The 24,141-nt window shown below is 39.4% G+C and overlaps 1 protein-coding gene across 3 annotated transcripts; it reads left to right on the forward strand.

The window, feature by feature from the left end:
* Window positions 1–230: 230 nt before the first annotated feature.
* On the forward strand, window positions 231–22,276 carry stag2b (stromal antigen 2b). Of its 3 annotated transcripts, none has more exons than XM_051420562.1 (34): window positions 231–428; window positions 2,543–2,670; window positions 2,750–2,831; window positions 2,994–3,137; window positions 3,260–3,356; window positions 3,510–3,586; window positions 3,782–3,986; window positions 5,249–5,400; window positions 6,384–6,457; window positions 6,550–6,673; window positions 7,233–7,331; window positions 7,523–7,602; window positions 7,721–7,828; window positions 8,565–8,676; window positions 8,795–8,912; window positions 9,015–9,118; window positions 10,022–10,114; window positions 10,226–10,315; window positions 10,440–10,643; window positions 11,752–11,822; window positions 11,932–12,019; window positions 12,123–12,203; window positions 12,308–12,400; window positions 12,708–12,882; window positions 13,007–13,146; window positions 13,354–13,455; window positions 13,568–13,716; window positions 14,691–14,819; window positions 15,039–15,265; window positions 16,191–16,410; window positions 17,394–17,501; window positions 17,590–17,716; window positions 18,999–19,076; window positions 20,414–22,276. In XM_051420562.1, exons 2-34 carry the CDS (start codon window positions 2,627–2,629, stop codon window positions 20,435–20,437), a joined length of 3,819 nt encoding a protein of 1,272 aa, XP_051276522.1. In that variant the 5' UTR covers window positions 231–428; window positions 2,543–2,626; the 3' UTR covers window positions 20,438–22,276. The 3 variants fall into 3 exon arrangements, with proteins under 3 accessions (XP_051276522.1, XP_051276523.1, XP_051276524.1); XM_051420563.1 differs by having other exon boundaries at window positions 232–293; XM_051420564.1 differs by lacking the exon at window positions 231–428 and adding an exon at window positions 577–786.
* Window positions 22,277–24,141: the final 1,865 nt, after the last annotated feature.

The following is a 24,141-nucleotide window of genomic DNA, read 5'->3' on the forward strand; positions in this document are numbered from 1 at the left end:
TCTCCCCTTGCTCGAAACTAATAAAACCAAGATAAATTCAGGCATTTTGCCAAAATACCTGTAGTTTAGACTAATGCAACCCAATTCCTGGCGTTTTCCTGTTGTGAGAGAGAACAAAACACAACACAGCAGCAGCAGTCTCACCACGCACAGTACCCGTCAGTGACCACTAGATGTCAGCGAATCAACAGTGTATCTAATGAGGGCATTGTGGCCGCTAGGTGGTAGCTCTGCACCAGGATTTCCTCCTCCCAGGTCGTCGAAACAACAAACCGAACTACGGAGCAAGCGGGGTGAGAGAACGTCCGAAACCGCCTCTGACCGCGACTTTTAAACTCTTTTTTTACAGAATTGTAGTGGAATTCAGACGGAGGCTGTAGAAGAATAGCAAAAGTTACGATTCTGCCGGGACTACATTTCACAACAAGGTAAGTTAGCTGTAAAATGGCGGAGAGCTATCTGGAAGTTAGTTGATTTGTATTTTGCTAGCCGTCTCGCTAGCCAGGCTAGCTGTAGATGAGCCCAGAGCGCGGATGTCTGCCTCCACCAAGTCGCTTCGCTAGCTCGCGGTACATGGCTACTTCGATTGTTAGCAAGCTAACGAACTGGATTTTTTTGGCACACTGACGCAAAATATTTAGTTCGGAGCCGAAGGAATCGTTTTATGGTTTCAAGTGACTTAGTTGCACTTTATATATTTGTAAACAAAGTGTTTGTTGCTTATGCAATACGGTACTGGAACTCCCGAGGCAAGATGGAGGACGCAAGGACGTGATGTTTTTTTAGGTAACGTTAGCGGGTAGCTGCTAGCATGGCTAACTAGTGGGAGTTATTCTCAGCTGGTTCATTGAAGCATTTCTTTTAAATTGTTTGCTTTATCTTGAGACAAACACGTGCTGCAGCTGGGGTGTGTACAGAAGGTAGTTATTGTCCCTTTTAGAGACGCTCCTGAGTAGCGTTATTGTGTATTAGCCAATATTAGCATGCGCTAGTAACGTTACAGTACGGCTCGCGTTGTTTTGTTATTATGGTCCAAGTACGATAGCTGGCGTGTTCTCGATGTCTAACGATAATGCACCGTACGAGCCAGTCGCTCTCCTCCTTCGATAAATCGCAGAGTAGTGCATGCTTACTTGATCAAATTTCAACTAGCTGACTCTCGGGAAAAGACGCCAAAAAAAAAAAAAAAAAAAAAAAAAAAAAATCCTCGGTTGCCTGAGCTAGTGGCGCTAGCACTAGCAGCGCACCGGCGTCAATTTTGACAGGGAGCCGACGGAGAGCGTAGCCGCGTCGGCGTTGTTGGAGGGAACCGAGCCGGTAGTTTGGTGGCACAGCCGACTTGCGGGAAACCACTCTGTTCCGTTTCTGAATTTAGTTTCATCTAAGATCGTTCAGTGTCTGTTCGCAGTGATGAGTTTATGAGATACTCTGCCCGATTTGGCGCCACTTTTTTCAGTCTACACCCCATACAATCCCGTCGTCTTGTCATGCAGTTTCCCCTCACTGTTCAGGAAATAGGCACGTTAACGCATCTTTTAACCAAATAAATATCACAGTTAAGACACTATATTAAAAACAAAATCTCACGTCATAACTACCTCTTGCATAGTGTTGTTGCATGGGGTCTATGTTGTTTTGTGTTTTTTTTTTTTTTATATACGTTGATCGTTGTATATTCAATGTATAATATATATTTATATATTTATGGCTTTGTGAGATCGCCAATTTGGTAATATGTGGGCCATCATGTGCGGGATATTGTGAGACAGGATCCCGTGACTAACGTTACATCCGATTAATATGAGACAATTTTCTCGGGAGTCAACTCACTATTAATGAATGCAATTATAATCTAGAATGACACACTTTTAGCTCATCACTGCGTGTGCTTGGTTTTGAAAGACTCCTACTGCACCCAAAGGGGGTATATGATGATGGGTGGAGTTTAAGTTTGCCATTTCTAGAGTGAGCAGTTGTCCCCGGGGTGCTTTTATTGACTTCCCTCACCACACATTTACATTTAGTTTCTGAATTACGCACAAAGCAATAATTCTGATTTCAAAAGTTACTTCTGCTCTTCCCCTTTTCATGTATGTGCCACTAATTTACACATCACAGCCATGCCATAGTTTCTCTGTGGCCTGCAGTATCTTGTTGATGTTGATACTGTATTTTGATTGGTTGAGATCTGTATGGGGCGGATAGGGCAGTGCCATATTTGGCCATTGAGGAAGACACTCTGATGTTCCTTGGGTGACGTTGTCAGTAAACCAGGGGGAGCAGAGAAAGGGAGGGAGCCAATAGCTAGACAGCTGAGCTGACAGGAGCATTTGTGTCCGCCCCCTGTTACCATGTGAAACCTTTTTTTTTTTTTTTCTGAAAAGGCATCAAAGAAACATTTGCTCACTACAGAGGAAGTGATTTCGGTGAACATAAACATATTTGATGTTTGATTTTTACAGGATTTATTGTGTCTGCTGTGTTGAACTGTGTAATACATCTCTATGTGTAGCTCTCTAAATTACCCTGTTTCATATTCTAGGTCACATGCAACATCTCCTGCCTTGTATTTCCTGAAGATCTCAAGCCAGTCATAAGTTGAAGTTATCCAGAAGATGTTACAGAAATGATAGCAGCACCAGAAATACCATCAGAGTTCACCTATACTCAGTAAGTGCTTACCTCCACTTTAATTTTTAGGTTGAGTTTGATATGAATTTTCATTCTTATATTTGCTTTTGTCTACCAGCGATACAGATACCAGATTCTCTTCAGACACAGACTTCTCTGAGGATCTTGATGGAAGGAGTGCAAACCCAACTAAAGGAAAGGTATAGAAAGCATTAATTACCTTGGCCCTTGGCCTGGATTAGGACATTCTGGTCAAATAACACAATTTTGCATGTTTTAGTTATCAATATCGGTGACAAGTAGAATAAAGAAATGTTGCTTAATTGCTGTGTTGATTCTTATGGTCTTCTGTTCTGTCCCAGGGTGGAAAGAAGGGGAAGAAGGCCGCAGGGGAGAAAGGCAAAGGAGGGAAGGGAGCAGGCCGGATAAATGGCCACCACCAAGAAAATGGCATGGAAAACATGATGCTGTTTGAGGTGGTGAAGCTGGGCAGGAGTGCCATGCAGGTATGCATAACAAGATTTCTGAGACTTACACATTGTAAAAATCTGTTTTCAGTCACATGAAAAAAACGTATGGTCTACATTTTTGATTTCTGATTTTTAAATGTTTTTCTGTTTTCCTGCAGTCTGTCGTTGATGACTGGATTGAGTCTTACAAGCATGACAGAGATGTTGCGCTACTAGATCTCATCAACTTCTTCATCCAGTGCTCAGGATGTAAAGGTATGTGTGTGTCTTAAGTTTTTCTACTCATTGATTGGTCCTTTGAAACATGTTGAGGTATAACATTTGAATCTACGGGACTCTCTTCTCATTAAGTTAACTTCTTGACCATTTAGTGAATTTTCTTCTGTCTTGCCCCGCTGTGTTTATCAGGTGTGGTCAGTGGAGAAATGTTCCGCAACATGCAGAACTCTGAGATCATCCGACGAATGACAGAAGAATTTGATGAGGTAACATTTTCCACTATCAATGCCATATCTACCATTAACTTCCTAAGTGTCATATTGTATCAAATATCCAATTTAGATATTTTATTTGCCAAGGACAATAGAGCTTGCCAACTTTTTACAGGAAAGAAATAACAAATTGTAGTTGCAGTTTTGTCATTGAAGTTACTGATGTTCTTCCCTCTGTGGCTTCTGTAGGACAGCGGTGACTACCCTCTAACCATAGCAGGACCCCAGTGGAAGAAGTTCAAATCAAGCTTTTGTGAATTCATTTCTGTGCTAGTGCGCCAGTGTCAATACAGTATCATCTATGATGAGTACATGATGGACACAGTCATCTCCCTTCTCACCGGACTATCAGACTCCCAAGTCCGAGCCTTCAGACACACCTCAACACTTGCAGGTAAGACAAACCTGTTTGTATTTGTGATGCACAATTGAATAATTTAAGTTAGGTTGGACCTGGGGGCACAGTATCAACTGAATAGTTTTTGCTCTCCAAGCTTAATTTTAGTGCTCTCACAAATTTTAAGGTCTCAACTCCTGTAGGTTTAGGGAGGATAATTCAATAGGATTTTCAATTGAACAGCAGAGGTATGACTACATCAGTACAGCTGGCCGGCGGCTTTCTCCTGTCGAAGATTTCTGATATTTTGAATTATAGTAGCTGCACTTGTGTATGTTTTTAAAATTTTGTTTTTTGTGAATTTTGATTTTTTTTATTGTCGGCACGTTTTATGTCATAGGACGTTGTTATTGGTAAAACTTCTTTTGGCTAATCAAAAAATATGTTTCTATAGTGTTAAGAAAAGAGAGATGAATATAACAACTAATAAAGCCACTTAATGCCCATGGCACACCTACATAGGTGTTTTCATATATTTTGCCTCATTAGATTTCCTTTTAATGTTTTTGCACCTGTAAGAGCAGAACAACTTAAAGCCTCACCATTAGCCGTGATTGTGTATAAATAACAAGCAGTGTAGATGGATTTACCCATTCAAATGAGGCACCCAGTGGGGGCAGGTCTTGTGCTTTATGATAACTAGAGGCATGCGGAACACACAGCCAATATCATTTATTGCAAAAGCATTTTACAACTGTAGTTACAATTGAGCAGGTCTTTGCTTGTCAATGTTACAGTTGAACATTGACAAGCAAGGTTAAAGATGATAACTTTGTTGTGTTTATGTTTTGATGACTGCACTGGTTTTGGCTGCCAGGTTGGAGTGGGTCAGTTTTTTCAGAGCTATTTTAGATGGTACACTGTTTTAATAATTATTTCTTACTGCGAATGGGTTAGGTTAAATGTAAACTGGATGCAGCTAATAGTAGTATTAGAGTATATGGAGTTGGTTACCCTGTAAATTTTCCAATATAGTTCCATCCGAGGTGTAACCAGGTAAATATATTACATTTACATTTTATCCAATTCAATTTTGTATAGCGCCAATTCATAACAAAAGTTATCTCAGGACTTTTCAAATGGAGCAGGTCTAGACCGTACTCTATAAAATTATTTACAGAGACCCAACAGTTCCCATCATGAGCAAGCACTTGGCAACTGCAGCCAGGGGCTAGTTTATGTTGCACATCCTTGATGATATAGACAAACAAAGTGTTTATGTCTTTCTAATTCTTGATGTTACTTGTGTTTTTTGGCAGCCATGAAGCTGATGACAGCCCTGGTGAATGTAGCTCTAAACCTGAGCATCAACATGGACAACACCCAGCGCCAGTATGAGGCAGAGAGGAATAAAATGGTGGCCAAAAGGGCTAATGACAGGCTGGAGCTGCTCCTGCAGAAACGCAAAGAGGTAAGCTTGGCCACATGTAAATTTGCTGCATTTGTTTTAAAACACCTCTTACCCAACCACATGCCTTTTTGACAAACACACATATTGAATAATTAAGTAGATTGTCAGCATATTCTGACCAGATTCAGGTGATTTTGAACAGTGGGTTATCCAGTTCGTTAGCCAACGTGGCATTAGAGAAAAGTTGCATAACTTTGACAGAAAGTAAAAACTACCAACCCTTTGTGTGATATTTTAGCCAGTGATGTTGGTCAGTAAATTGCATTTCCTGCCAGTAGTTCCTGTAAGTAACTTAAAATTATAAACCTGCAGCCAAGAAAGACTGTCCCACTTGTGAGTAGAATTAAATGTCAGCAGTCATAATCCAATTTTAAAAAGTCTTAACCATGTCCTACACAATATCAGTGTCTGTCATAGATCATTGACTGATGATCAAATGAAAATATCACCCTTTGGCTGCCTTTCTTTTTGTACTCAATTCATGACAAGAATGTAAACCAGAATATAATAAGGGCTATAATTTAAATTACAACATTGACCTGCAAGCTACATCTTCCCACATGCCATTTTCTTCAAGCAAATATGAAAGACTCCTGCACACAACCACCCTGCAACCTAAGCTAACCAGTCAAATTAATGTGTGTAAGAATAAATAATTGTGAACTACTCTAGCCTGTGACCATAAATCTGTTCCAGTTTTAGAATTTACACCTCTGTAGGTGGCAGACCCGCAGTGACTGTGTTAGTGCTGAGTGTTATTCAGCTAGCATTGTCAGTTTATTAGGTTATATAACAGCGGGCCCCACCGGGCATCCATCTGTTAGTTTACTGTGCAGCCACACCACAGCATGGTGGCATAGTTGGCTGTTACACGCATCTTGTTATGTTAACAGTGTTTCCTGATCACCTCGTACTGCAATCTAGCCAGTTATGTTTTATGTTTGACCTCATACATTTTCTCACATGTTTTGTTCTGATTTCAGCTCCAAGAAAATCAGGACGAGATTGAAAACATGATGAATGCTATTTTCAAAGGCGTGTTTGTACACCGATATCGGTAAGGCTTTGCGTAATGCACGTCTATTATCAAAACACAGTAACTTTGATAGTCATTTATTTTGTTTAACAAGTAATGTTGTTTTTTAACAGTGATTCGATAGCAGAAATCAGGGCAATCTGTATAGAAGAGATTGGAGTGTGGATGAAACTCTATAGTGATGCCTTCCTCAACGACAGCTATCTGAAATATGTGGGATGGACAATGCATGATAAGGTGGGAAGCTCTCTTAAGCTCTTTTTGTTGTCCCTATACACCCAGGTCCAACAACACAGGAGTTTTCACTTTAAAGTCCTGATCAGACTGATTCTCCTCCTGGTGGTTTTCTTGCACCTGTTAGTGCAAGATCAATTTGCTTCAGTTTTCTCAAGTTTGTTGATGACACATAATTCCCAGCTTAGCAGTGCAAAACATCAATTTGAGCAGATGTCTAATCAGCCAGAATAAGTGAAAACACCTGTGTGGCTGTGCACAATCAATTTTTGTAGCCACAAAAATTTCGAACACAGGATTGAAACAAGCTCATCGAAAATAAAAGGTTAATCTTATTAATAAATTTTTTTTTTTAATCCAGGTGTTTTAAGGTTTTTTTGTTGGGGGGGGTCTCAGTTATTTTAGTAAATGCATGAAAAAGAGGTGTATTTTTTCAATTTTGATCAGTTGAGAAGTGTAGTCAAATATGTATATAAATGATTTTCATAGAAAAAAATACTGATTACCCTTGCTTCCTTCAGTTATGCAATGGATAAATGACTTTTCTAATTCTCTATTGCAGCAAGGTGAGGTACGTCTGAAGTGTCTGACAGCTCTGCAGGGTCTCTACTACAACAGAGAACTCAATGCAAGACTGGAACTCTTCACAAGTCGCTTCAAGGTCAGTACCACCACCTGCTGGACAACTTCAACACAGCAGCTCTAACTTGATTGTTTCATATTCTATTCAGCTACAAACACTGGGCTGATGCTCCACAGACACATTTGTGATTGAACTGATTTGACTTGCTTATCAAATTAACCCTTTTATCCAGATAACTCACAAAGTCTGTCATCTCTCTCTTTCCATAGGACCGTATTGTCTCCATGACTCTTGACAAAGAGTACGACGTTGCAGTACAAGCAATTAAACTACTCACTCTAGTGCTGAAGTAAGTTGCTGTGATGGTATTTTATGTGCTGTTGTTGTCCCATCTTCCACGGTTTTTACCACACATCAGTAAGCTAACTTTAGTTGACTGATTCTTTTTTTTGTATTTGTCCTTACAGTAGTACGGATGAGGTGTTGACTCCTGAGGACTGTGAGAGTGTCTATCACTTGGTCTACTCAGCACACAGGCCTGTTGCCATTGCAGCTGGAGAGTTCCTCTTCAAGAAGTATGTCTGACATAAATATCTTATCACTAAAAAGGAGGCATATTAAAGTTGAGAATGAGTTTGGAAAAAATGTATGTAGAGACAGATTGGGGAAGAAGAGAAGGAAGTATAAGCAGAAATTTAAGAATAACTTTAGTGGTTAAACTTTTCATGTTGCTGCAGTGAGGTAAAGATGTACTCCAGGACCGAGAGACATCACTGTTGGGTATAGTTACAGCTTCAACAAAGCACACAAATAACCACATCCAATCTCACCTACTAGTGATACTAGTTCAGAGGGCAAACACACTTGAAGCTTGATACTAAAAATTGTTGGGGGGGAAAAACAAATGAATTACTTCTGCGTGCATTCAAACTAAACTTTTAACTTTTGCATTGTTGTAAGAAGGTTTGCAGTGAGATTTTCACAGTACAATAACCAGCTTAGAAAATATCATGGTTTCACACAATTATTATCATATTTTGGGGTTATTATAGGTTCACAAAATATTATATTGCACTAATAATTGTTATTAATTGTAATTATTAGAATTTTGTATTTTTAGAATTCAATATTTTTCAGAAGTCCATATTGTTAAGTTGCTCAATGAACAATCTTGGCCATTTTAATTTTAAGTCAGTCAGTTCTCAGCTTAGCAAGTTTTACAGGCCTCTTTCTTCCTCTAGAAAAACAGTTGAAGGACTATGTGGGTGTTGCTTTTGTGTTACACCTAACTAATGATTAATATTCTCAAAGATTGTTCAGCCAACGGGAACCAGAGGAGGAAGGTGCCCCCAAGAGGAGAGGCAGACAAGGCCCTAACGCCAACCTCATTAAGACCACTGTCTTCTTCTTCCTGGAGAGTGAGGTATATTATCAGCCTATTTTCCTTCACTTTCACACTCAAGTGACAATTTCTGTCTTTATTGACAGCATTTAAGCATTTGTCATTCATTCTTTATCTTTGTGTACATCTCTCTCCTTAGCTCCATGAGCATGCAGCGTACCTAGTGGACTCCCTCTGGGAATGTGGTGCAGAGCTACTGAAGGACTGGGAGTGTATGATCAGCTTACTGCTAGATGACCCATTGCCAGGAGAGGAAGGTATGGCACTGGTTTCTTGCAAGCTTACATCACTTGTATATGGTTCAGAGCAGAAACGTAACATAGATCATGCTGATTCTTATTTGTTTGTTTTTTCTGCAGCCCTTACAGATAGACAAGAGACAGCCTTGATTGAAATCATGCTGTGCACTGTACGCCAGGCTGCTGAATGCCACCCACCTGTTGGAAGAGGCACAGGGAAGAGGGTAAGAGTGGCTAACACACTTTCAGTAGTGGACCGAGATTGGTTAAAAGATAATTTAGATATTTTCTAACATGGGCCTGGCTGTCCTGGGATTTTCATAATGACAATTGGGTTCACTTAAACTTTAGTGCTGGATCAGTGCAAGCTGAATACTTTCAAACTTGTCCCTCTAACAGCAGTGATTCAGCCATTATAATGCAAGTCGTGTATATGATTGTTTTTCAACCTTTGCTTTCTTCTTTGCTTTGTCTGACAGCTGCTTTGCAACATTTAGGACCTTTTCTAAGATAAAAGAGTTATTTTCAACACACAGTTGACTGTATTAGAGAAATAAGTTAAATTTTTGAATATATCACATATTGGTATTTGTGAATGCGCTGCAATGTTTTGTGCTTGTGTGGACACACTTTGGAAGTTTGTGTGATATTAGCCTGCAAAACATTTTCAGATGTTATGCTTGTTTTTACCAGTATAAGGCTGATGTGTAGGTATTTCCCCTCTAGACTGTTATGTCAGATTGGGAAAATACAGCTAAATGTTATATTAATGGGGCATTTGTCTCACAATTTAATAGAAATTGTAAATGTTATATTGCTGAACAGACAGTTTATATTTCTTACTGGATTTAACTGTTCAGTATGTATTTTAAAACAAATGTTTGAATAATGTTAAAAGACCAGTTTCACTTAGTAAAGTTTTACATAAAACACAGGAAAAACCTACCACTGGAAACGTGTGCCTGCTGAACTGGAGCTGCATAAATCTCCACGAATTTAAAAAAATAAATTGCACATAGCAATACCAAAAACACAGCTGAGTTTGAAATAACTTGGTTGAAGAGTAAACTTTAGAAAAAGTAAAATGTTGTGTTGTGTAGTATCTAACTTGCTAAATCTATGTGCAGGTGATGACGGCTAAAGAAAAGAAGACTCAGCTGGATGACAGAACCAGAATGACAGAGCTGTTTGCTGTGGCTTTGCCCCCTCTACTGGCCAAGGTTTGTTGCATTCATTCTATGTTCTTAACAAGCCCTCCTCTGAAGGGCTGTTGGCTTCAGGTGTGTATTCATCAATGAGAAAATATTATATTTTCAATTTTTCTTTTACAGTACGCTGTGGATGCAGAGAAGGTGACTAACTTGTTGCAGCTTCCTCAGTTCTTTGACCTGGAAATTTATACTACAGGGCGTCTGGAGAAGGTAAGACACTTAATACACAGAAAAGTTAGGAAAACTTGGATTAATTAATTTAACATAATAAAAATTATTTATCTTTGTAATTGACTTATTGCACATAATGTGTCACTCTTTCTCTCTAATCCAGCACCTGGAATCCCTCCTGCGTCAGATCAGGGAAATTGTGGAGAAGCACACAGACACTGAAGTTTTGGAGGCCTGCTCCAAGACTTACCATGCCCTCTGCAATGAGGAATTCACAATCTTTAACAGGGTGGACATTGCCCGCTCCCAGCTGTTGGATGAGCTGGTGGACAAGTTCAATAGGCTACTGGAGGATTTTCTACAAGAGGTAAGAGTGACAGGATGCACATGACAGCACCCCTAAACATGCATTTTTATACTCCATGCCCTTTTGGTAAAAAGGGCCTAATCCTCTTACAACATCTCTATCGCTTAATATTATCACAGTCGTGTTTGTCTTTTGTTGTTGTGTATTGTTGCCTAAACTCTTGTAGCCTGCCCCCTTGCATAGACACTGAAATTGTCACTGTAAATTCTAACTTTTCATTCATCTTCAAATAAGACTTACTTCTAGTGTCAAACTGTTGTTTATTGAGAGATGTAGAGTTGTCTGTGAATGACTATATTTTTCTGAATGATCAGAGCATACCTTAAAGTAATGACGTACGCAGGGTTTGTACAAACTGTTGAAAGATTGGGGGGGAGCTTAATTTTAACTTAGTTTTCAAGGTTGAGAATATGCTTGGATTTGAATATACTCAACATTTCAACATAATCTGGTGTTAAATCTACACAATCACTCAAGTTTACTCTGGAAATTGGCAAGCATTACGTAATCGTACTTGGTTATTATATATTACTTAATTCACTACCTAACTCTCCAACTACTTTAATCACCTTGCCTTTTCCTTCAGTAATGTTACCTCTTTACCCACAAGCCACGCACACACCTGTTCACACTTGGTTTTGGTCCACGCTCGTAAAATAAACACTGTATTTATGCCAGAGAGCGTCTGTCTCTGTGTCTCTGGGCAGTGTGACTGTCAGTAGACTGCACAGGAGAAGAGGCAAAGTGAGGGGAGATTGTCCACTAGTTAAATGATTGCAGACACTCAGACTGTGAGTGAGAGAGACTTTGCGACACAAAACACAATGTTCGACAGAAGTGTAAAAAAAAAAAAAAAAAGGTTAGTTATGAAGACAATTGTGGGGAAAATTAGACTATGGGCCACCACAGTCAAGTTTTTTGGGTTAAGGTACCTTGAGAGTTCTTGAATTTTTTAGTTTAAAAAGGTGTACAAACCCTGCATACTGTATATGTGTGTGAAGCTCATACGATATATTTCAAATTGTATCTGAAAAATCCTAAAAACTTGCATTTGTACCCATTCCAGTCTTTATCGGCTGACTAAACGGTGTGCAAATTTTCTTTCCAGGGTGAAGATGCTGATGAAGATGATGCTTATCAGGTTTTGTCAACTCTAAAAAGGATCACAGCATTTCACAAGTATGAAATTTATTCTTATTCTGGAATACCTGTTGCCTCATATGCTTCATTTCCCCCTTTCACGTCTCCTGCCTTGAAACTGACTGAGAATTTATCACATCTGTTGCAGTGCTCATGACCTGTCGGGGTGGGACCTCTTTACCAGCAACTTCAAGCTTCTTAACACGGGCATAGAGAATGGAGACATGCCTGAGCAGGTTATTAAATATATACCAAGTGAAGCTGAACGACAGGAATAGTGGATTTTTGTGAATACTAATAAATATGAATCTGTGATTGTTTCTTTTTTCTTGTGAGCAGATTGTCATTCACTCGCTGCAGTGTACCCACTACGTGATCCTGTGGCACCTGGCTAAGTCATCTGAGGGCAGCTCCAGGAAGGTGAGTTCTCTTAAAGCCAACTTTATTGTCCCTATTGGAGATATTTTTAACTGGATTGGTGTGAGTTTAATTGTGATGTTAAAATATTTTGCTTTTTGAATCAGGATGACCTGGTAACCCTGAGGAAGCAGATGAGGGCATTCTGTATGATGTGTCAGCGCTACCTCACCAATGTCAACACAGCTGTCAAAGAACAGGTGACACAAGAACAATAAATCTGCATGTGTTGTATTAAAATCTGCTTAAAATCGAAGCAAGGGCATAAAGTATAAATTCAAATATTTTTGGACACAAAGGGCTGATCAAAAGGGTTGGATTGCATTGACAAGTAACTTCAGTGCATACCCTTTTCTTTGTTCATATGTGATGATGAAAAGGTCTGTGATACAAGTTGTTGCCAAAGCCATCCGCGTCTTAATCTAATTTCAGATGAGTCCTTCTGTATTGCGCCTCTGCATACAGAGTTTTAACTTTTGTCCTCTTTGTTTCTCTTTCCTCCTACAGGCATTCACCATCCTCTGTGATCTCCTGCTCATCTTCAGCCACCAGATGGTGTCCGGAGGCAGAGAACACCTGGAGCCCCTGGTCTATTCCCCAGAGGACTCGCTTCAGTCTGAACTGCTCTCCTTCATCCTTAACCATGTCTTCATAGACCAGGATGAGGACACAAATAGCACAGGTACAAATTCAAATGTATAGTTCTAGCAACTCATTAACTTTCTGGTCTCAAGGAGAGCAAGTAAAAGGATATTTTTTGCTATATAGCCGTTCTATTTATTCATTCTTTCTTTCTATCATCTCAGATGGGCAACAGGACGATGAGGCAGTAAAGATTGAAGCTCTGCACAAGAGGAGAAATCTCCTGGCTGCCTACTGTAAACTGATCATCTACTGTGTGGTAGAAATGAAAACTGGAGCTGACATCTTCAAACAGTACATGAGGGTAAGTTGAACTTTTATTGTTTAAAAAATGCTGTTGTACATTATACTCATTAACTGTACATCTTGAACAAGGAGGACTGTGGAGGAGTGACGATGTGTTTTTAATAGACACACATGCTATTGCACAAATCAATGCATGGTCTGTCTCACAGTAATGACATATAAAGAGATCATTCTTCATGTCACGGCAATATTTTTTTCTTTACAGTATTACAACGATTATGGTGACATCATCAAGGAGACTATGAGTAAAACTCGGCAAATCGACAAGATTCAATGTGCCAAGACACTCATTCTCAGTCTGCAACAGGTCAGTGTACACACTTCTCACTCATTAATTCAGTCAGCGATTCTGACCTGATCTTTTTGTCCCATTTTTAAGAGATTGTTGATCTAGTGTTTCACGTATCTCTTCCTACTAGCTGTTCAATGAAATGCTGTCTGAACTGGGTCATGGGTTCGATCGCTCCTCCTCTGCGTTTTGTGGAATCAAAGAGTTGGCCCGTCGTTTCTCCCTAACCTTTGGTCTCGACCAAGTCAAAACCAGAGATGCCATCGCTATGCTGCACAAGTAAGGCTTCTTTCTGCTCTTGTTTAAATTGCATTGCTCTTCTTACAGATTTGGCCTTGCGTCTGGGAACTGTCATGTTGGACAAATTACTCCTTGAATACTGTGTTTCCTCTTGCCCTGTTATTTTTTCCTCTGGATTTTGGAGAGGCTTAAGTGATAAAATGTTGCAGTTTTTCCTTTTCCCATGCACTGAATGTAATGTAGAAAATCATATAAAAACAACTTCACACTGTTCAAACACACAGAAGAGCAACAGTGCTATAAAAATAAAACTGGTGTGTTACTTTCGCTATTTAAAGAACCCAACACTAATTGAAAGAGATACACAAGGTTTTCCTTGTTAAATGGTGCAGTGGCAAATTTTCATGCTATCTTTACCTTTTATAAAGGATACATGCTGTTTCTTTATGAATTATTAGATTGTAATCTCAGTCAGATTCCAGGAAGGCCAATGTATGCATGTTTGCTGTGTTAGCTTGGATATCCCCTACACTTGTGCAGCACGCATGGGTACACTATGTAATGGGATCTGTCAGTTGTGTAACAGGTGTTAGTGTAAGGAAAGATGGGTCAAAGATTCTGCTTTGTTTCCCTCCAGTATTTAAAATGATTAAACTGTTAAAGGGATGTAGCATAGCATTATATTATAGCACAATGTGACTTGACAGCTAGGTTTAGTCAAGTGGAACAGATGGTTATACACGGTATGCCCATAAGTGTAGCAAAACTGTGTTAAATCAGGCATGCTGGTGGCCCAGTGGTTTAAAACATGTACCATATGACCTGTGTCCCTTGTTCGTACATAAGTACATAAATGTCTGTCCTCATCAAATGTTACATTGGTTAAACCTCAGTTGGCATTAGATCTCCGAGAGTTTCACTACACAATTTGGATTAACTATGTACATGAACCAAATTCTTTGTCTCTGCTCACAGTGTGTTATTCTTCCTTTCTGTCTCTTTGTATCTCACAGGGATGGTATCGAGTTTGCATTTAAGGATCCTAGTCCTCAGGGAGAAGGAGGCCCTCCCCTCAACCTGGCTTTTCTGGACATCCTCAGCGAGTTCTCCTCCAAACTTATGAGACAAGACAAGAGGACTGTGTAAGTTATTTTTTTTTTCTGCTGAGCTGGCGGGTGGGAGGCTTCAGTGTCTCAGTGTAACAGGTGTTTTTGACAACTGGTGCAACTGGTGTTTGTGATGCATGAGTGGTTGATGTGAGGCCTCTAGTAGGAATGTGCACCTGCTTTTGTGTGTAAAGTTTGTTCTCCGCACACATGGATTTCTTCATCTTGTCTCTGTGACCTCCCGCTTCTCCCTAGCCACATGTACCTGGAGCGCTTCATGACGTTCCAGATGGCACTGCAGCGAGAGGACTGCTGGCTCCCCCTCATCTCCTACAGGAATTCCCTGCAGGCTGGTGGTGATGACGATACCATGTCGGTGATGAGTGGCTACTCCAGCAGAGGCTCCTCCATCCGCTCCAAGAAGACCAAGCCTCCTGCTGTTACAGCTGGAACTTCAGCAGCCAAAAGGAAGCTGCCAGAAGGTATCTCACTCTCAGGAATCAGAGAAAAATGGGCATTGACTTAAGTGCAGTTCAGTTAGTGTGTAACTCATAATTATTTTGAAAAACTTTAAAACTGGACATCAGCAGTTTCCTGTTGTGAACTAGAAACATGAATCGATTCAATGCCCTCAACACCTGCTAATGCACAAACACACAGGGAATAAGTCTCCATGAGAACCACATACATTATAGCCCAGCCCATGCCAGCAATGATGTTACAAAAGCAGAGTTGGAGCCCAGATTAACCCAAATGCATTTCTAGTAGCCTGGCTCAGCCAGCCAAGCTGATGGGTGAGGAGATTAAACAGCAGATGGTAGAAGAGAGTCAAACTGCTCCTTACCAATCACACAGGGTCACTCAAATCTGTGTCTCTATGTATGCATGTCTGTGAGTTTGCTGAAGATTAAATGTTAAAATTTCTATATTATGACATTTACAAAGTAGCAAAAGCTGAAATGATAGGATGCAAGGAAATACCACCAACACCCCTTTGTCTTTGACTGTACTGATTTTAGTATGGTTGCAACACCTTTTCTTTGTTGCCTTAGTTTTGGATTTCACTACCAGGATTATTTATGGTGTACCCTCCTCAACTGCGAATCCCAAACCCCACCTTCCGTGTAAGGACAAACCTCTGAGTACATACCCCTGGATCCTTTCTGAATTTTGAAATACAATACCAATATCCCGACATCTTTTAAGTCTTCAAAATAGACAAGCTATGAAATCCCCACCATTATTGTAAGTATAGTGTTGTTGGTTTAGTTATAGTACACAATAACAGTCCAAAGTTTATCTTTTAAAACTTTAAAACCACCGAAATGTTGGGCTTAAAACAGGTAAAACAAAACAAGCATGTGCACGTTTGTGAGTTTGTCTAACTCTTTGGCCCTTCCTTTCCAGAGGACAGCAGCAGCAGCGAGGTGTGGCAACAGAGCATGCAGACCCCAGTCATGTTGCCGTCCCCCCACCTCACCTCCACTGCCATGCGAGACCCTAAGAGGGGTCGTGATGACAGCTTCATGGGGGTCTACCCCCTCCCTCATGACCAGCAGCAGCCTCACCAACACCCACAGCACCATCAACAGACGCCTCAGCACCACCAGACACCCATGGATTACAAGTATGCATGCCTGACTGCTGAATTCCTGATGTGTAACGATGCAGTCAGTTCACAGTTTGGTACAATACACGTTACAGTTACAGTCACAGTTCAATACATACAAGATATGTTTTAATTTAAGCCTAAATGAAAACAACTTCACTGTAGAAGATTTATGTCCTCCTTAGGCTTAACATGGAAACTAAACTGTGTTTTCAAGTTTCACCATTTCTTGTTCTTGTTTTCTGATAAATAAATTTTACTGCAAATCAAACAAGTTGTTGGCCAAAGCACAAAAAACAAAACCCCTCAGACAAATGTTGGACATGAAAGTTCTAACAGTTCAGTCTTAATATACATCATTAATGTTCACTCTTGCTTTTAATTTCTGTATATTAAAAAAGTTCCTTTTAGTTGACCATAATTCATATGAAGATTTTAGTCTGTTTTTCAGCTCCGTGGTGCACACCATCAAAGTTTTCATTGAGAATTGTGCCAAGGCATCTTCTTACACTTAAATTCCACACAGTTCAACATGAACTTTACTCCTCATTTGCTCTGTTGACTCACCATTTCAGAAACCCTTTGATGACAATTTTCTTTCAATTAGTTATCTTTTTTCCTTGCATCCTAATGATTCTTACCACAAGATTTTATAAATATATCTATGCCCATCATTCAGTCCAGTGGATCACTTATTCTCTGAGAATGGGATCAGAGGACTATGAGGAATATGAGCCAAAATACATTAGGACAGGGTTCAGTGTAATTTCCCATTTGCGTGCTATTAATTTCGAGGGCAAACGGTAGCAAAATATTTGTGCTCAACAGCCTGCCAAGTGTTGGCCCTACTGGGACAGTGACTGACTAGTTTATTTATCCAGTCTGACTTTTCATAGGCGTCAGGCCAATAGGCCATCTACAGTACATAGTAGTATCTCCAGTAAATTCACCAAACGTGTGAATTAAAAACATGGCTAATTAATGCGCTCATGTGCATTTAGTTCCCAGGTGACGTGGATGCTGGCTCAGAGACAGCAAGAAGAGGCACGCCAGCAGCAGGAAAGAGCCATGAACTATGCCAAGCTCAGGACCAATCTGCAGCATGCTATGTAAGACGCACACCTGCAACATAAAAGTGCCTGTGAAAAACTCATGAAAACTATGTTTCAATAATTATATAATTGTTCGTTTTTGCAGTCGTCGTGGCACTGGGCTTATGGAGGAGGATGAAGAGCCAATTGTGGAGGATGTGATGATGTCATCTGAGGGTCGTATGGATGACCTCAATGAAGGCATGGACTTCGACACCATGGACATTGATCTGGTAAGATACACATTTTCAATAGTGCAGGGGAAATACACTGGAGTGTGTATTTGATTACCCCTTCCAAACATGTCAGTTGCTTTCTTAATACCTTCAGTGTCCTGATTAGGTCTCGATTTCTTTTAGACGCATATTAAAATATCATTAGGAGGCAATATTAGTTATTGTTGTTTCTACTAATGTAACATCTGGTGTTGGACAGTAAGGCCAGATGTTACATCTGGAGACTCATCGTGGTCTGATTATTTTATATTCGCAATACTTAAGGCAGATTTCAAGCAGGAAGGAACAGTGGCCTGAAATCTGATTTAATTCCTAGGTACTTGTAGGACAAAAAACAAAAATTTTTAACTATCCTAAAAAAATAAATTAAACTCTCCACAAGCTCCTTTTTAACATGGGTTTAAAGACCACCAATCTTTCTTATCATGTCAATGAAGGCAGCTCAGCACAGATCAATTTGACCATCCCGAGCAAAAAAGTGCAGTCCTTTTTTTATTTTATGGCTCAATTGTTTCCAGACTTTGCCATGCCTTCTCAGTTTTTCCATTTGGTTGGATTTTTATCATAGCTTAACTAACCAAGTTAGCTTTTTCATGACTAAGAACATAATACGATCTAAGAAAAGACTGATTTGTTTAGCATGCAACAATTAATGAGTTGCTTCAGCTGATTTTGGCATTGAACTTCAAAATGAGGAAAGGAAGACAGAAGAAATCATCAAAAGGAATTGTTGGCCGTGGGCAGGAGTATATCTGTTTTTTAAAAAGATGATGAAAGATGTACTGTGTTGACAGTGCCTTGCAACTGTTGGTACAACATGAGGCACCATGACTAATTTATTTGACCACTTACGCCAACACCACAGAACCATGTATGGAGAGTGTAAAGCCAGAACAAAATTTTATCTGAGACATTTGTCTATTTTGGACGCTTATGCTAGGGCTGCACTCCATGAGAGTGGCTCCAAATGTCATGTTGAATCAACCAGAAAATTGAACAACTGCCCTAGTTTCTCTAAATTCACTAATTCACTTTCTTGTGTGATAAATTCTTTCCAAATTGAGCTGCAGGAGTTCAATGCTGCAAATATCTGCTGAAATTGTATATATTCTTTTTTTTAACAGGATGTTAATGTTTTTTTTCCCCCAAGTATCATTCACCCCTATTTTTTAGTATGGGCAAAGATTGTTCAAATGTTCATTGGTTGTCTGTCAAGCAGTTGTTAGACCAGGAAAAATTGTTGGAGTATCTGCTTTTAACATGTGTCTTTGTGTTCCAGCCACCCTCTAAGAACCGGCGTGAGAGGTCTGAGCTCAAGCCAGACTACTTTGACCCTGCTTCTATCATGGATGAATCGGTAAGGAGCATCTACACTCTATCACTTAGATCTGTTTCACCTTGTGTATTGACTACCTCTAGGCTGATGGCATACTGCAAACTCAAATTTGTCGTGAGACTACAAACAAATTCCAGCTTACTCATGTAGACTGCAGGTGTTTTGTGTAATGCCCAGTTTGAGAAAATCACAGCTTTCACTATGCCCCACAAGCTTCTCCAAGTACCAGAGTTGCACTAAACTTTGTGTAACTCTATGGAGGTAAACTGAGAATAGATGGCATGCAACCAGTCTTTGTAGATAGACCACTTGTAAGCATGTTGTATTTGGGGTTCTAAATGAGGCTGTGATAAACAAAAGTTTAGCTGATCAGTCTGCATGCACTGCAGCCAAGTGCAACATTTCTTATCGATTGCAAAGCCACCATTTTTGCCTGTGTAAACATGCCAAATTATATTTATTTCACAGTGTACTGTCAGCCTTAAATTCTTGTTTCAACATGTCCCAACCTTAAGAAACCCTGGGGAGTTGCCTTAGGGTTTGTTCTTACATTGGGCTTCGAAAGGCAGGGCTCAGACACTCCCTCAATACAGAGCACTGAACAATGTATGGGTGTTTTGTGTCAACTTTAAATAATTTAATTAATTATAATTTAACGCCACTGCAGAAATCTGTTTTCTCTTCACTGAACACTTAAGCTTTTTCTGAAAGAAAAGAAACGACATGCAGCACACTTTGGTACCTCAGCTTTTGCCACTGGATACAACCTGCTTACAATGTTAGTAATTATGTAGCTGTAGATAAGGTTTTATTTTGAAACTACAAATGCTCTCAATGCAGTGTGACACGAGAAATGTTAACAGCCCATTTTTAGACTGCGTTTTTCCTTTTGAACTAGCTTCAATCAAAGCATTGTCACATTTATATTTTGTCTGATTTTAGACAATCAAACAAAATAGTTTGTATTTTAATTTGATAGTACTTTCTTCCCTTCAACAACTTGGCAGAAACTGCTGGAATGATGGGTGATTGAGAGGCCAAACCAGTTTGGTTTTAACCAAATATGACTCAAGTATTTTAAACTTGTTTGTTGTGCACCTCATTAACTTCAGAGATGATAATAAAATCTTTTTTTTTTATTTTATGAATTTGCAGAAACAAATAGTAGGAAATAAAATAAATTATCAAATACTTGAATCCTTATTCATGTATATTTTCATATTTAGGTAGTCATTTGCAAGAGAGAAGGTCATTTTAAGTTGATGCCATATTCTTACCAGTTTCTTTCATATTAAAAGTTTTTAACTTTACAACTGGATATTAAAGCATGTTTTTTTTTGTGTGTGTGTTTCTTTTAGGTCCTTGGAGTGTCCATGTTTTAAGCTAATATCCAGATGATTTTGACGCTGGGATAACAGAAGAGGCGCTTTGTATTTAAAGAGAATTTTAGATGCGAAAACAGAAGTGTTTTCTGTAAGAAAAAACAAAACAAAAAAAAAATTCTGGCTTGTACTCCACGTGGACCAATGACAACCCACACTCAGTGTTGCTTGCTCAGAGAGGACTTTGTTTCAAATATTTACTTTTATAATCTTGGGTAAGCTCTTCCTGTTCAGAAATAGTGTAACAGGCCACTTCCAAACCTATTAGAAATGAGACATGTCTGAAGAAAGAAAAATCCATAATAGCTTTTTTTTTTTCCTTTCCTTTTTTTTAAATGGGGATGAATTGGTGTGTTTAACTTAAGAAACATTTTTTGTTTATGTCTAACCCTTTTTACAATTGTAGTAAGTTACCAGGTGTGAAGTAGTAATTTATAAACAGACTGTAGTAGCTTGCTTGTACTGTGTTAGCCAAGTGGATGGAGGTCTTTGTTTCTGTGCTCTTTTTTTTTTTTTTTCCCTCTATCTCTTAAGTTTCTTTTCCCTGTTGTTGGGCCTGATTTGAGGTCCTGATAACCACTGGTGGTTAAGATGGTGAGATGTCACATAGAATCAGTCATGATCCCTTTATGCTGTGAAGATTCCCAGAGTCCACTGAACGCTCCACACTGTTAGCAGTAAGTCCTAGAGCTTACCCCAAGATTTGGACCACTCCTTAACCACCATCTACTAGAGAAATGTGTCCCCCCCCCCAACAATGAGCAGATTTTTATCCCAGTAGTGCCACTGTGTGGGCTCTGGCAGAAAGCAGCTCAGTCAAAGAATTACACATCTTTTTCTCTTAAAATCCAGCAGCATAATGTTGAAATGGGTATCTCTACATTTTAAATAAAAGTTATATATGAATCGGTGCTGATTTTATATATGTGCTTTTTGTTTTCTTATTTTCAACTTTTCAACCTTCAGTCACAAAGTTTGAGAAATGTGTAAGTAAAACAAAAAAAATGAAAGCATGTAAAGCCATGCGTCAAGGAAGATTTTTAAATTTGTATTTTTATGGGTTTTTTTTTTTCTTTTTGTCTTGATAATGTCTTCGGGTTTCTACCTTTTTTCCTACATGTAAATTAGTTTGGATAAAACTAATGAAAAGACTTGTGAAATTCAGCTTTAAGGTTTTCTCAACATGAAAAGTCCTGTCACAAAATACTTACAAGATTTCAAATATTAAACGTGAAAGGTAGTCATTCAGACAATACTGAAGATGAAAGTTATTCAGCAGCGCTGTGGCAGCTAGACAAAGCTTAGATTTTGACATATATTTGTCACACAAGTTTTAATGAAATGTTTTGTCTACTGAGGTTGTTATTTTGTAGTCATTCCATGCTTAAGCCTTAAACATGCTTGTGAAGGTCACCTTCTCTCACAGTAATCTTCCATGTCAGAGGATCAGTCATGTTTAAAGGTGGATAATTGGCTTCTTAGAACATGAAACATGAGGTGGTCAGATGTAATGTGATAAAGTAGATGAACAGCCTATATGTGTTTTGCCTAATTATTTTATGTAAGTAAAAAAGAAAATTCTTTTAAGGAAAAAGTACTGTTTATTGTTTGTTACTTACCACTACATTGGTATAAATTCTTATTAGATCATGTGTATATATACAAAATTTAATTTTTTTTTTCCTTCCTTTTGGCCATTTCTGTGTTATTATTTTTTTTCTGCACTCTTGCCTACACTCTAAGTTGTTGTCTATTATCCCATCCTCTTTCAGTCACTCTGTTTTCTGATTTGTACTTGTCTGGAGACAGTAACTTTTGAATAAAAATCAACACATTTCATCTGTGGTACTTTTTACTTTTGACCACAATGAATTTACAACAACTAGTACTGGGGTTAATCAGATCCATGCTGCACAGTATACTTATAGTCTTAGTTTTTCCTCTGCACATTTATAAGATATGGGGTAAAATGTAGTTTTATTGGGGTAACACTTAAGTTATTCACTTTAATGCCTGAAGGGGGCAGTATAATCCAAGGCAGATAACCAGTCTGCCTGCCGCAATGGCAGTGCTATTACTGTACATGGTGTCACACTTTGTAATATATGTATCTTTTTTCCCCTCCTCTGTATCTTAAATGCACACACCTCACTGTATGTGACACTTTTTACATTTATATTGACTAAAAAGGGGCCACGGTAACAAGAGTAATGTCTTGTTCTGCGGAGACAAAGGGTGCCATATTTGCTGTATAGATAAAAGTGTGGACATGAGGTAGCAGAAGAAAGGATGAAAGCAACAGAGACTTCTATGTTAAGTGCATGATTAATAAAGAGGAGCTCAGATCAATGCAGACATATTAGAATAGGACCTGGCACAGCTTCCCCTTCATGTCCAGCCTGTGATACATGAAGAGGCTTATCTATCACTACGTCAGTCTGCTTGTCACATGTCGCCTGTCAGAATAATGTGCAGAAAAGCACTTACCTCGGCAGCCCCGCTTGATTGTCTTCTGAGCTGTCAGCCCTTTTTCTACACTGTTAGTGGTGTTCATGCAGAAAGACCAAAGAGAACATTTAGATTAGTGTATAGCTGTTGTCAAGTTGTCAAACCAGTTTTATGAAAGTTGAGGTGTTTTATGTCCACATCTCATGCTTCTGTGCCAAAACGATTATTTTCACTCTACTTTTCTTGCTGATTTGTTCCCACAGCAGTGTATCTGCTTGGGTTGAGTTAGGTTAAGTTGTGTTGCAAGGTCAGGGCTGCCCAGTTTAAATCAGAGCCACAGCCTCTGTGGGGTTGCAAGCTTGTATTTACTCCTGATAACCCACAGGCCTCCACTGGTCCTATCAGTTCAGCTGGTGTTGAGACCTCAAAGAGGGTCAAGGAGGACTGGCAATCATGATTCACACATGCATGTGCAGAGATCACTAGGGGAAACTAGTCTGACAGGATCTAAAAAGTATTTCATGGAAATGTAAAATATATATCTTAGATCTACATTTAACACAACCACTGAATATTTATTACATCTCTTAGAAGAGTTGTTTGTTGTTCATGGAGGACGAGACTGTTCTGGTATTCTGCAAGGAGATAAACGCACAGAATTTTAATTCCATGGATAAATCATGAATGAGAGCATTGGGTGTAATCTCCCCGGCTTGTAAGGGCAGAGGAAAGCAGCTGACCCTGAAAAATCATTTACCAAGACCTCAGATTAGGAACATGGACACACGCACACAGATAGAGCAACTTCCAGGCCACTGACACTCAAATGTCCACACTCTTCTTCTTGTGCCTCATGGTGCACCACAGTACACACCATCCATGACATCTCTGGGCCACATCACTCCATGTGCTGTGCACCCAATAAAATATCTGGTAACCAAATAAAGGGAAAGAATCTACCCTGGATTAAGAGGAGACGCTCTGTGGGCCGTAACAGAGATGTCAAGGTGAATGTGAAATGAGAAAAGGATCAATGCCCTTCATTATGAGGAGCAGGTTTCATGAGACAGGCCAGAACAGGTCAGAGATTCCAGTGGAAAGCTATGAATAGAGTGCCGTGGGAACCTACTGTCTGCCTCCTGCCGTTTTCTTCGTATTGACACACAGGCAGAGCGCCTAAAGGTATGCTGAATGAGTGAACGAGTGACAGGGCTATTGTACTTAGAGGACAGAAGCAGGAGGATTAGTCTCCCTTT

This window comes from Dicentrarchus labrax, unplaced genomic scaffold (assembly GCF_905237075.1).
Source record: "Dicentrarchus labrax unplaced genomic scaffold, dlabrax2021, whole genome shotgun sequence".
Lineage (NCBI taxonomy): Eukaryota > Metazoa > Chordata > Actinopteri > Moronidae > Dicentrarchus > Dicentrarchus labrax.

Bases quoted from the DNA above. Each gene is read 5' to 3' on its own strand.
- stag2b (XM_051420562.1), top strand. From the start codon at position 2,627: ATGATAGCAGCACCAGAAATACCATCAGAGTTCACCTATACTCA. The intron at 2,832-2,993 runs GTATAGAAAGCA...GTTCTGTCCCAG, and splicing joins CAAACCCAACTAAAGGAAAG to GGTGGAAAGAAGGGGAAGAA. The intron at 7,332-7,522 runs GTCAGTACCACC...CTCTTTCCATAG, and splicing joins TCTTCACAAGTCGCTTCAAG to GACCGTATTGTCTCCATGAC.